Source organism: Mesitornis unicolor, unplaced genomic scaffold, assembly GCF_000695765.1.
Source record: "Mesitornis unicolor isolate BGI_N332 unplaced genomic scaffold, ASM69576v1 scaffold2575, whole genome shotgun sequence".
Taxonomy (NCBI): domain Eukaryota; kingdom Metazoa; phylum Chordata; class Aves; order Mesitornithiformes; family Mesitornithidae; genus Mesitornis; species Mesitornis unicolor.
Genome location: NW_010184604.1, coordinates 4,534 through 17,413, shown reverse-complemented (window position 1 = coordinate 17,413; position 12,880 = coordinate 4,534). Strand labels below are relative to the sequence as shown.

The 12,880-nt window shown below is 37.9% G+C and overlaps 1 protein-coding gene across 1 annotated transcript; it reads left to right on the top strand.

Annotated features, from left to right (window-relative positions):
* Positions 1-225: 225 nt before the first annotated feature.
* On the top strand, positions 226-12,663 carry GPALPP1 (GPALPP motifs containing 1; the record flags this gene model as incomplete). Its single annotated transcript, XM_010184502.1, has 7 exons — positions 226-396; positions 1,413-1,508; positions 5,701-5,809; positions 8,975-9,109; positions 9,343-9,507; positions 9,904-10,002; positions 12,250-12,663. Coding segments are annotated over 7 exons (994 nt in total), but the record flags the coding sequence as incomplete, so codon positions are not given.
* Between the last annotated feature and the right edge of the window lie 217 nt (positions 12,664-12,880).

The following is a 12,880-nucleotide window of genomic DNA, read 5'->3' as shown; positions in this document are numbered from 1 at the left end:
TTATGAGATAAAAAGGGGCTTTCTAGTCTTGTTCCAGAAGTCACTCATGGAGTAATGGATTAGTAATGTACTATAATTTAATTCAAGGAGGGTTGTTCAGTGCTGAAAAAGTAACTTTTAGAAGTTCTTGTCTAAATGCTAGACAGTGCAATAATGGAATAAACTTAATTCTAAGTAGATACGTGTTTTGGAGGTAGATCATACTCATTTGAAATGTTTAATAAGTATCCCAAATAACTCTGGATGTTCAGTTGCAGGACCAGCACTGCCTCCAGGCTACAAAAGCAGCTCTAGCTCGGAAGCTCCTGACAGTGATGACGACTCAGAATCAATTCCCCTACCTAGAGATGCAAACAGAGATTCTGAAGAGGAGGCAGAAGGAGATCCAGCACCCAAGTGAGTATCTTCTTAGGTTATTTTTGTATTTACATGCTATTGCAAATGAAATGTGTCTGCATAAATTATGAGAAAGGGACAGTATTGTATAAATAAAAAGGTAAAACCTGTGCCTGTGTGAAACTTGATCTGCATATTCTTTGTGGTCAAGAAAACAGGTCTGACCTGTTTTGCACCCTACGGTAGAATTAAGTTATTTAGGGCAGTCACATCTCTGTATTTACATATTTTATTTTAGATCTGCAATTAAAGTAATAAAATATTCAATGTTTCGCTTCTTTATACTAAGGACAGACACCCCTTAACATGTATAAAAATATTTGATACTTGAGTTTTGCACTGTTTCTGGTATACTACCTCTCATTGAGAGGTCACACAAACTATTTATGGGCATGAATTTATGCATCCAACTAAGTCATTTCTAATTAACAAAAACTGATTTGTTTAGCTAATAACAGGAGTCTGCACATGTTCTCATTTGGTGGGGTCAGTTACTCACAACTGCATTAAGAACTTGTGTGTGCTCACGCTAGACCTTGTGTGAGGAACCTGAGGGGCATTATGCCACCTTAATGGGTGTTAGAGTAATTATTGCTCACCTTTCTCTTGTCTGATTCAACAGTCTCTCCATTCAGTAGAATTGAACTGAGAGAAATACTGGTCAAAATGCAGACAGTGTATAAAAACGGAGAGAGAAGTGTGCTGATTTTAAAACTACTTTGTGACTAGAAAATGGTATTTCAGCATTATACTGCTCTTCTGTATACACCAAAAGCATCGCTTATGTTTTTTTAAATGTCAGAGCGTTTTTGGAGTGAAGCTTGTGCTCCCAATTTTTTAATTGCTTCAGATTATTTTGGCTCCTTTCGCACTGTTTCCTTGGTAACAGCAGGATATTTAGTACATAAGACAGTCTGAAAGAATTTTATGGATTTTTTTTTTCCTTTTTAAAATACAGATAATTGCTATGCATGCCAAGGTAATTAATTATTAAGTTGAAATCTTTGTATTTGCAGAAAGCCCAAAAGAATTCAGGAAGATGATGATGATGATGGCTTTTTTGGGCCTGCTCTTCCTCCTGGATTTAAAAAACAGGATGATTCTCCAGAGAGGTAATTAAAATGGAATTATAGTCAGACTCTTTTCCTTAAAACACAATTATTTTAGCTAAAATATTTTGTGACACTATTACAGAACACTTCAATTGTGCACTTCAGATTCAGATTATTAGAATTGCTTCTTCCACATTCTGAGAACAGAACAGCGTTCCCTTGAAACAGCACCCACGACCTTCCTCGTCCTGCTTGGAAGGCTGGATAGAAAAAGCACAAATATAAATTGTCTGAGTTATATTTTGAATGTCAAATTTCTTCCATTTTCTGTGTTAGGTCTCAGACCAGTGCAGAAACAAAAAAATACAGGTACAAGGAGCCATAGTTCTGTTGTTCATTGTGGGCTGTGAGGGAGAAGGGCAGTAAGCTTTTGTGTGGTGTAACACACTGCAAATTGTTGGAATTGTCATTTGCTAATGCACCAAGGATTATTGTTTAGGTACCTCACGGTAGAAAACTAATTTGAACAGTGCAGGTTTCTAGAAAGCAAGCTGTCATGTCTAAGCAAATAAGCATTTTTATAGCCTTTATCAGGAAGCTTCCGATTTGATTGCATGCAATTAGAAAATACTTCCCCTTCAAATAAATATTTATGGATTTCCTGTGCAGAACTTAACCATGTCTCACAGCCTTCTAGTCTTTACATCTATCTGTTCACTACTATAATTTGGATTTTATAATCCATAGTGAAATTGGTACTTCCAAGGGGACACTTATTGATGAAAAATACAAGAGAGTCCCTTATCACTATTATCTTACTTAAAGCAGTAGAGAGCTGATAGATAAAATATATCATGACCTATTTGACAGGTATGAGTCTTCAGTTCACAGAATGTTGGGAGTTGAAAGGGACCTCTGAAGATCATCCAGTCCAACCCCCCTGCCAGAGCAGGGTCACCTAGAGTAGGGTTTTGAATTACTCCAGTGAAGGAGACTCCACAGCCTCTCTGGTCAGCCTGTTCCAGTGCTCTGTCACCATCACAGTAAATAAGTTTCTCCTTATGTTCACATGGAACCTCCTATGCTCCAGCTTGCACCCATTGCCCTATGTTCTATCACTGGACATCACTACGAAGAGCCTGGCTCCATCTTCCTGACTCACCCTTTACATATTTTCTAGAAAAGTGACTCAATTTGTTGTTGAGCTGTGCATGTATTATACTATCTTGAAGAAAATTTCAAAGTTGAAGTTTTTTTAGTTTGGATAAATTTTTAAGGTGCTTGTCAGCAGTTAGGAAAACAAGAATTTATGTAACTAAGGTTATTTAGAAGTATCTTCTTCATCTGTTTGGTTACACTTTACTGTAATCAGCAAAATCTTTTGTAATTGTGGGTGTTATGCTCTGTGGGCTCATTTGGTGCTTTTATTTTAATTATAAAATTTAGAAAGTCGCTGAAAATAATGTGATCTCTACTAAAGCAAATAAATTCTTGTAGCCTCTGATATCAATGGGGATAGCTTTCCTGCTTGCTTGATTTTTTAGACATGAATACTCCTGTGGTAAAATGTTATGTCAAAGTGTACAAAGGAAAAGAGGAAGAAGAGGCAACTTGTAGTTTGAAGGTTAGAGAGAGGAGCAGTAACACAGATGGTCACCCATCATATAATCTTAGCCATTTTTATTTGATCACTCAACTTTTTTTTTTCTACTTAGCAGTTTATTTCCAAAATGGTAGGAAACTTGCATTTACATTCAGAGAGCAAGAGTCTGCCCTGTGTCTGTGAATATGAGAGATTAAAACAGTAAAAGGCACTTGCTACATTTTTGGAGGTTTTATTCTCTAGCTCACTGTACAACTGCTCCTCGCACCCACTGAGAAAGCAGATTGAGCAGAGCTGTTCTGCACCCAGGCTGGTTCCCTGAATAGGTGGGAAAGGTGTGATGTGTGGGTAGAGCCCTGTCTATCTTCCACCCCCGTACACCTGGCAGTCTGGTTGCGGTGCCACGCTGAGGCGTGGAAGCTGTGCAGGAGGTAGACAATGCTGGTAACCGTCTCCCCACTGCATTGCCCCTAGCGTTGAGCGTGTTGTCAGCTGACAACCTAGCCATGAATAATTGAAACAAATGCAGGCTGTTTGTTTCAACATATGGACATACGGTTTATTAGCTCTGTGTGACATACTCATTCTTTTAGAGCAGCTTTTGTTCTGTTCCATCGTTTCCAGACTTGTCAAAGCAACATATTCATGATTAGGAGCAGCTCGTCTGGCAATTTGCGGCTTGTTAAAAATTGCTTGAATCATTGCAGCGTAAAATATATAGATGTGAGCAGATTTCCTTCAACTTTGGAGAGGATGTTGCTGCTTGTTAGTGTTAGGCGGAATTGCAGCACTTATCAAGGTAAAAAGTGAAGGTTGTCTTAAAAAAAATTAAGTTAAACATCTGAAGAATGCTGAAATCTCCATTTTCAAACAAGCATTAGCAAAGACTCCAAGTCCAACAACAGGAAAGCATTCTTTGCCATTTATGAAATCCAGTATTCACTAAATGAAAGCTTAATTCATTATAAGTTTGGGGTGTTTTTTTGAATGCATATGGATAGGTATTGGAGTTGCCAACAGCAGCAAAATGTGTTTAACAGGGATTCACCTCACCTGTTCAGAGAGCCTTTGGACATCCAGGAAACTGTGACGAATCATGCTGGCTCTGGGCTGCAGAGGAAAGACCCAAGCAACAGGGTTGTTCATGTGGAAAAATACCCCATAGAAATGGAAAGCGTGGGAGGGATGAATATGAGAATCATTTTTCTATTCCTTGGAAGAGCCTTTGAGCTGTGACAGAAGTGAAGCAGAGTATTTGAGATCTGCTCTTTTTCGCAAGTTGCACAGATACAGCCCACAACGTAGATATTCTTATATATTTTAGTAGAAAGCTTTTTTTATAGTTTGGTTTAATTCTCTTTCCATGAAAAATAAACATACTTGTATACTAAAATAAAAGATTATTTTGACCCTATCTGTGTGCATTTAAGTTCAGCCATTTTAAGTTACATTTGGAACTTAAAATATGAGTTTAACAAGAAAACAGTCAGAAAGGAACAGAAGAAAATAAAAGCTATTTCTTTTTTTGCAGCAGCTAGGTGGAGGTGGAACTTCAAATTTAACCCAGCCCTCTTACTTGGGTTTGAAACCTCACCGGTGCCCTTGTCTTGGCCTGAGCTCACATTTATTGCTTGTGTATGTCTGTCTGTCTGTGGTTGGCTTTCTGGCAGGACTTTCTACTTTTTATTTCCCCTCATCAGGTCCTGACAATAATATCACTACAGCAGGGCTGTACTGATTAGATTATGCAGGATTTAGTAGAAGACTGTAATTAGCAAAATTGAATTCATGTTGTGTTACGTTTGATTGCCCTGAAGCTGAGAAACTGAAGATCATCATCAACAAAGTTTCTGCTGATACACTGTGAGGATACTGTCACTTGGCTGTTTTTTCAGGTGATAATTGTTTGGGGTTTTAATTAGCTTTTATTAGCTTTAAAGAATATGATGGTGGATTATTAAGAGGAGCTGGTATACAAGAGTCTTTTTAGTACTGCAAGCACAGTTTGTAGTGGTTTTCACCACTGAGAAGAGATTCTCCCCTTTCTGTGTTCCTGGAGACAAATGAATTGTGCTGCTTGCAGAGCTGCTGTGTAGAAACAAATCAGTGAAGTTACCTGGCATCACAAAACTTTTCTTCTCCTCTCATCCCCGCTCCAAGGGAAAACAAAATCAGAACACTTCACTGATTCTGTTTATTGAAGGGCAGTGAAACTGGTGCAGGGGAAGAATGAACAAAATTGGCTTTGTTGCTAGAAAAAGAGTAGTATATAGTTGACCTTTTACCTTTCATTGCTCCTTAATGTGGTAAAGGAAGCTAGGGAAGAAAAAAGTGGATTTCCTTGACTACATGCTGCAACCTTTCCAGTTTGCTTGCATCCCAGTTATGTGCAAAGGTTTTTCTGGAAAACATAGACTCTCTTCTTACTCAGTTTTTTCTATGGTGTGTGCACAGGGGGCACACTTGGCATGAGGAGGGAAGAGAATCACACTTCTCATAGACATTCTTATATTAATCTATTAATATTTTTTCCTGCAGCAGACAGTGGAAGGCTGTCATTTAATATATTGTCCGTGTTGGTTATGTTATTTATTTTTTTACCTTCAACTGAAAACCAAGATTTCTTTTTTTTTTTTTCCCCCCTTCAAGGCCCATTATAGGTCCTGCATTACCACCTGGCTTTAGGAAACCTTCACAGGACACTGGGAATAGCAGATGTTCCATAGGACCGTCTGTTTCATCGGAATTCCATACCCAGGTTTGTGAAAACAGAAGCCTTTTGTTTTAATACAAGCTATGAAATACTTAAATAGGAGCCTGAAAAAGTCTACTAGGCATACTTTTCAGCATCACAGTTTAATTTTAGACCAGATAGTGTCTGGCATATTTTTCCCTGAGTCAAATACTGAAGCATAAATAAGCCTTAAAAAAGAAAGAGTCTAGTCTGGTTTGTTGTGATTTTGCTGTTAGATGATGCATTGAACACAAGAACACAAGAGACCCAGGCATAATCTATATGATCTGCAGTCATAGCAATTCTTCTTAATGTTTTTCCATTCTTTCTTTTGGTGTGACATCCTTCAGAAGTTAACTTCTTGGCAAAGTTCAAATTTTTGAACACATTAAAGAAGTAATGCAACCTGTTAGAATGAAAATATTTACCTGTAATTCAAGCTTTTACTCCTTTGCTGATGAGGGATCAAAATGAGTCAATGTTTTACATATCTTCATCTCCTTAAAAATGTTTATTAGTGGATACACTAAATAAGTTCATCCAGAAGAATGCAATCAAGTGAGGTGGAGCAGGACAGTGACACCGGCACAGTTTTTTGGTTCATGTTTTTTGACTGCTCTTGTTGGGTTAGGTAAAAACTAGGTAGAAGTCCTATAGTCTAATCGCTAGCTGCAAAATAGTGCAGGTACTACTAAAGAATATTCAGGAGTAAGATGTGTGATAAAATACAGCTAGAAGTATGGAGGAGATTCAGCTCCCTCAACTTGAGCCTCTCATACTGTTCTGAGGGATCTCAATCATCTGCAGCAAGGGGGCAGATAGGGAGTAGCACCTTAGAGAAGCTTGCGTCCTTCTTGACCAGCACCTCCTAAGCCAGGCAGGATACCCTAAGAGATCAAAAATGGTGCTGGATACCAATGTTTAGGCAATTTAATCTCTCTCATTCTATGGCAGACTTGTGAGAATTAACTTGTGTTTCCACAGTTATTCTGTTGATTTCTAAAATACGCACATCTTTAAGTTTTAACACCCAGACACTATGGGACATGCTAGGCAAAAGCTGCTCTGGAATGTCACTTTTTGATTAGTAGTTGCAAAGTATATCATTCTGCAGCCTCCTACAGCAAATGTTGTCATAATCCTTCATGAAGAGTGACTGACATTTTTAAGATACTCATAACTCCAAATAACGATTAAGCAGTTTATCATAATGATAAATCTCTTGAGGCAGGGATGTCAAAACTGGTCTGCTTATATATTTTGCAAACAACAAAAGTCTCTTTTCTCCTAAACAGATCTTCTAGCATAAGCTTTGTTATAGATGTTACGGAACTTAGCTTATTTTATGTTTTTATCTTCTTAGTGATACTCTTTTTTTTTTACCTTTGAATATGATGAGTATTTTTTTGTTTGTTTTGTTTTAATTTACTTAATTATATTCTATTCTAGTACATCTTTAGAGGCAGCTTATTCCATGCTGACTTTTCACTTCGTATTGATTTCCCCTTCATATTTGAAGGCAGTATTTTTTAATGTTTGTTTAATTTAATCTTGTTTGAGCCAGGTGGTAATGGATTGAATTGAACTTCAGACTAATGAGAAAGGAAATGAGATGCACTTCTTCAGTTAAATCTCAGCATGGAATTTGTCTTTCTTCCTCAACTACTTTACAGTACGATTTATTATGAAAGTTTTATGACTTTGCATTTTTTATTTGTCTGTATACAGAGACAGGGAAGTGTTTTACTACCTTGGTTTTTCAAGATGGTTATTCTTCCCCACCAACTGCTTCTTTAGAGAGAAAGAGAGAATGCAGTCACCCCATTCTCTAAAAGTTGAAGCAAAATCACAGTAGTAGATAATTAGGGAAAGCCTAACTATGTGAATGTTTTTGAGAAAAATGACGAGAGAAATTAGAGAAATTGGTGTTACCTGCTTGCATTGCTAGTGTTTGTAAGTGACCAGTTATTTCTTGCCCTTCTCAGTCTTTCAGATCCATTTCATACAACTGCTCCTACAGCCATTGAATTTGCTAAGCCTGTTCTTGCACCTTGTGGTTCACAGCTGTACATAGCTGTGTCTCTTGCTACCTGAAGCTTTTGCCTTCCCCGCTGTTCACACCTTTGCTGGCTCCCAAAGGCAGACAGGGCTGACTGGCTTGGTTGGCTTGGAGCAGTGTCATTAAAGCATGCCAGTTTCTGTAGCAAATGGCACACACAGGAGTAAAGTGGCTTATTTCACACCTGCTGTCTTCTTAGCTGAAATCTTTTTACAGCAGTGGGATGCCACCTATGAGCAGCCTGAAATATTAGGCTTGAACTCAGTGTAACAGGATACCTTTCCTGCTCTCCTCTTTCTTTCACTCATTCTCTATTCCCCGTGTTCCCATTAGGAGTCTCTTCTGGTGAGGTTCTGTGCTCTGTTCTTGTAGTCTCCGCTGGAACCTCTGCCTTGAGCGCCTTATTTTACATAGAAGGCTCCTGATACTGTTTTTCCACTGCTCATCACTCCTGAGCCCTTATCTTCTCTGATGGTGTCATATCTTGGTTCTAGGATGTCCACCTGGTAGCCAAAGTTTGGCAAGACAAGAACAAGCCATTCCCCCCACCTTCTTCACCCTTCATTTGAAACTTTTCTGCCACCACCTTGTCTTCTTAAGTAATGCTCCGTGCTTCCTGACTATGCAACCTTGTCATCGCCCTACTCCCATTGCTTTATCACCCACATTCAGACTGTAGCTAAATCTTTTCACTTTTGCAGATACTGGGCACCTTAGCTTTGCTTCCAGGGCACTGTGGCATCACCATTTTTTCTCTCTAGTTCCTCCTTCATCCACATCTGTACTGGTAAGACTGGGATGGACCTGTGGGCTTTCTGTACAACCCCTGGCATCCACAAAGACTCTTGTTAAAACTAATCTCTTTCAAACTTATGTTTTTTAGCAGTTCCTCAAATAATTCCTTAGAATGCAATGTCAAACATTTTGGAAACACAGAGACTACATATCCATGTTAAAGTACTAGAACAGGTCTCATCTAGAGTTGTCACCATTCTTTTGTTGTCTGACTGGCAGATGTGTTGCATTATGGTTTATTTGCGCTTCTAGACAAAGTCATTGTAGTCCTGTGAAGCTAGTGTTTCTTGATGGTCTTACCACTGTGGTTGAGAGAAATTGTTTCTTTTTGGAAGGTAACAGATAGTAGCGAGGAAGAGGACAATCTTATAGGCCCTATGCCTGCAAAAGGACCGGTGGAGTCTGATATCACTGAAGAATTTGAACGCAGAGCTCAGAGAATGAAGGAAAAACTTACTTCAGCGGACAGCGTGAGTTGGACTTCTTGATTTCTGATATTGTTGCTGGAGTATATTTGTGTTTTTCTTTGCCTATTTCTGTGTGAATCCAGTTGCAGTTCTGCTCAGGACGTTAAGTGTTTCCAGTTGTTAAAGCAAATAAAAATCCATGATTTCTGCTGGAAGCTAAGAGTTTCAGACAGCAATTATTGGTTAATTGCTTTTTTTTACCCCCCCCCCACCTCTCCAATAAATATTTTGTAAAGGATGAACCTAAGCAAGTTACCAGGGAATTGTGGATGACAGAGCTTCCACCTGAACTGAAGAGCTTTGGATTTGGCCCAAGAACATTCAAGAGAAGAGCTGATGACAAATCAGGCGATAGATCAATTTGGACAGATACTCCAGCTGACAGAGAGAGAAAAACCAAGGTGAGCAGTTACTTAGTCATTTGTATACACCTGCAGATGGTTTTGTATGTTGTCAATATTCTGTGAAAACAAAGTAAAGATACCCTGAGCTGTTCAATTATTTTTTTCCACATTTTATCAAAATGTATTTGATCAGGCTTAAAGGCAAGAAAATAACCATTTTAAGTAACATTGATATTCATTTATTCCCTCTCCCTCATGTACTCTCTATCAGCTCATTGAATTTCCAATTACAGCGTGTCCAGTTTGTTCTTTCATCAATCTGAGCAAAAAATATCTGGTGGCCTCTATCATAGCCTCTACTCTTCAGATTTAATTAAAGTAAATGTAGATTTCCTTGCTTTTTACTTCAGACATTCTGATTACTATAGCGTATGATTTGCTTCTACTCACCAGGAAAGAGAAGAGGCAAAAAAGTCAATCAGTAAGGATAATGAAGAAATTGTATTGTCTGGGAGAGACAAGAGACTTGTTGAGCAGATCACTTCTTACAATGTAAGTGTAATAGCAAAATACTTCCTCTTCTTGCATTTCCTTTCATTCTTCACTCTTCTCTTCTGATTCTCATTTCTAGCACTGCTGGTTTCCATGGTGATGTCACTACAGTCTTCCCTTTTAGTGCCCAAACCTACTGCTGTGTAAGTCATTACAACATTTGCCATTGACTTCAGCAAGAGCAGGATTGGGTCCCCAAGCTGCTGCTGAATACAGTGACACCGAACTGGGGTTTGTGAATGTTGGCTCAGTTTTAGGTGCTGATTTCCTTCAATCATCTTCACATCAGGACACGGTTGCTGGGAGTAGACAACCTTAATTCAAATATTAGCTTGCTTCTCCAAATTACGAGCATCCTTAAAAAAGAAACAATAGTAAAGGTTTAACCTTTAGGGCAAAATATGCATTAATAAAATATGCATTGAGCTTAATGGGCTAAGCAGATCAATGCATTAATTACCCAATGTAATCAATTACATTAACTGCTCATTACAACAACATTATTGCATGAAGCTTTCCTTCATCTCTGCAGAAGCAGATTATTTTCACAGACAGATGCTGATCTCCAGTAATCTGAGCTCCATCTCAAATTCCCTCTCACTTTTCCGCTGCCAGCCCTGTCCACCAGAGGACATGGAGCATTGCCTGCCGTACAGCTGTTCGTTCCAGTTCTTCTTTGATTTATGGCATGAAGTCTTTTCAAGGCACTCTAGTCTCTTGAGACTATAATGAACTTGACAATCAGAGCCTTGGCTTATATTGCATGATTGAAGTTTATCTGGCACTTCTAATAATTTATTTGAGGTTCATTAAATCACATGTCCCTCTTGACTGAGAGGCTTGCAAATCCAGAGCCATTAGCATGCTGTCTTAAGTGTTTTCTGTATTGTTTGTTTCTACTGTCATCATTATGAATACAGTAGAATAATTTTAATGTAAAATTTTAATGTACCATTGGCAGAATAAAACATATATAGACCTTTACTATTTCTAAGGTTAACAGAGTTCTCTCAAAAAAGCTGTTGAAGAACAGTATTTCTTGGGTTGTTTTGTTGTTTGTGGGGTTTTTTAAAAATCAGCTCAATTCAGATTTTCAGGTGGTTGGGATTTTTTTTTTCTTTTAAAGTTTTGGTTGTGTTTATTCCCCTCTATTATTTCCTATTTCTTTCTCCACTCACGGATACTTTTATAGAACTTGAGCTTTGATTCTTAAAATAGTTTCTTACAGTTAATTCTTCCAGTGCTTATGTGATATACATTTGCTAGTGCAGTTCTGCAACACTGACACAGTTATACCCTGAATTAGTATTGTCCATTTTCTGTTTTTTCGTGAGAATAATTTCTTATGTGTGAATTATGATTTGTATATGTGATGAAACAAGTGTTTGCACAGGGAGTGAAGGGAAGTGAACCCTCAGAATAAGAATCTCATGCTCCCAGACATGAGAGAATAGAGCTGCTCATCTTTTGCTCTTTCTGATGAGAAAATTGGTTTGGACTGGTTTTTTGGCTGGTTTGTAATGATTTGAGAGTTTGAGAAATTGATTGCTTAGGGATACGCAAATACACTTTGCCTGAGTAAAGAAGGGTCCACATAGTCTTGTGAAAACTCATCCTGCTCCTGCATGAAATCAACAAAAGTTTCCTATTGAATTTGGGCTGGATCCTGCTCTTTTGCCAAGTCAAAGGCTTCAGTTTTGTTTATTAAACACATGCTCTAGCTCAAACCTGTGACTTTATCCTGAGGGCTTGCACCAGATGACTCAAATACTAAAAAGTTAAGAGCACACATTGAGAGCAAGATCAAAAGGGAACCCAGTTTGTCCCTGCCTCTAGCAGTGGCCAAAACCAGATGCTTAGAGGAAATGTGTAAGAAACTGGGGGTATACAGAGATATTTCTCTTGACGTGTTGTTTTCATTTGTCTCCGCTAATAATGGCAGAGCAAGTTTTATATTTCTTTTGCATTATTTTTATGATTTACCTCCACAGACAGTGGAGATCCAACAACATTATGGGTATCTTTAACATCAGTGAATTACTAGTATTTTACTCAGCATAGACAAGCTTAGATGCATTTTCTGCTCTGTGTTTGCTAAAATTACTGTTCTTTTTTTCCAGTTACTAAGCTGTCTTCTTTTTCTGAAGTTTTTAGCTGCCTTAATTCCAGTCTTTCCATTTGGATTTTCTGTACATTGTTGATATTTTGTAATACTTTATTTCCTCTTCCTTCCTCCCATTTTTCCAGGAATCAAAGAGGTCAGAGTCTCTCATGGACATACATCAGAAAAAGCTAAAGAGCAAAGTGTCCGAAGAAAAGAACAAACCTCAAGAAAGAAGGCCATTTGACCGAGACCAGGATCTCAAAGTCAATCGATTTGATGAAGCACAAAAGAAAGCTCTTATAAGAAAATCCAGAGATCTGAATAGTAAATTTGAGCACAGTAAAGGCAATATGTTTTTATAATATAAAAGCATGAAGCTTTCTTGAAGTGAAGTCAATTAAACTTTGAATACTTAATTTTTTAAGTATTTTTCTGTAAATATTTGTATGCAAAATAAATATCCTCGTGTTTATTTTTCTTTGTCTGTAAATAGTCTTTTAGGGAGTATCATCAGTGCTAGAACTAAACTGGTCAAGGAATGCTTGGTATAGAAAAAGCTAATGTAAATATGCTGCTTTAAAATATTGAATTATGTATTTTTTTGTGAGCATAAAAATAATTAATTAAAATAGATATTATTTTAAGGAGCTCTAGATTTGATCTTGCAACAGAGTTGGCAGTTTCCTGCTTTCTCCTGCAATGCTTAAGATATTCTTGCTGAGCCTGACCTGAACGCCATGGAAAAATCCCATCGCTTGACTGGAGTTCCTGCTG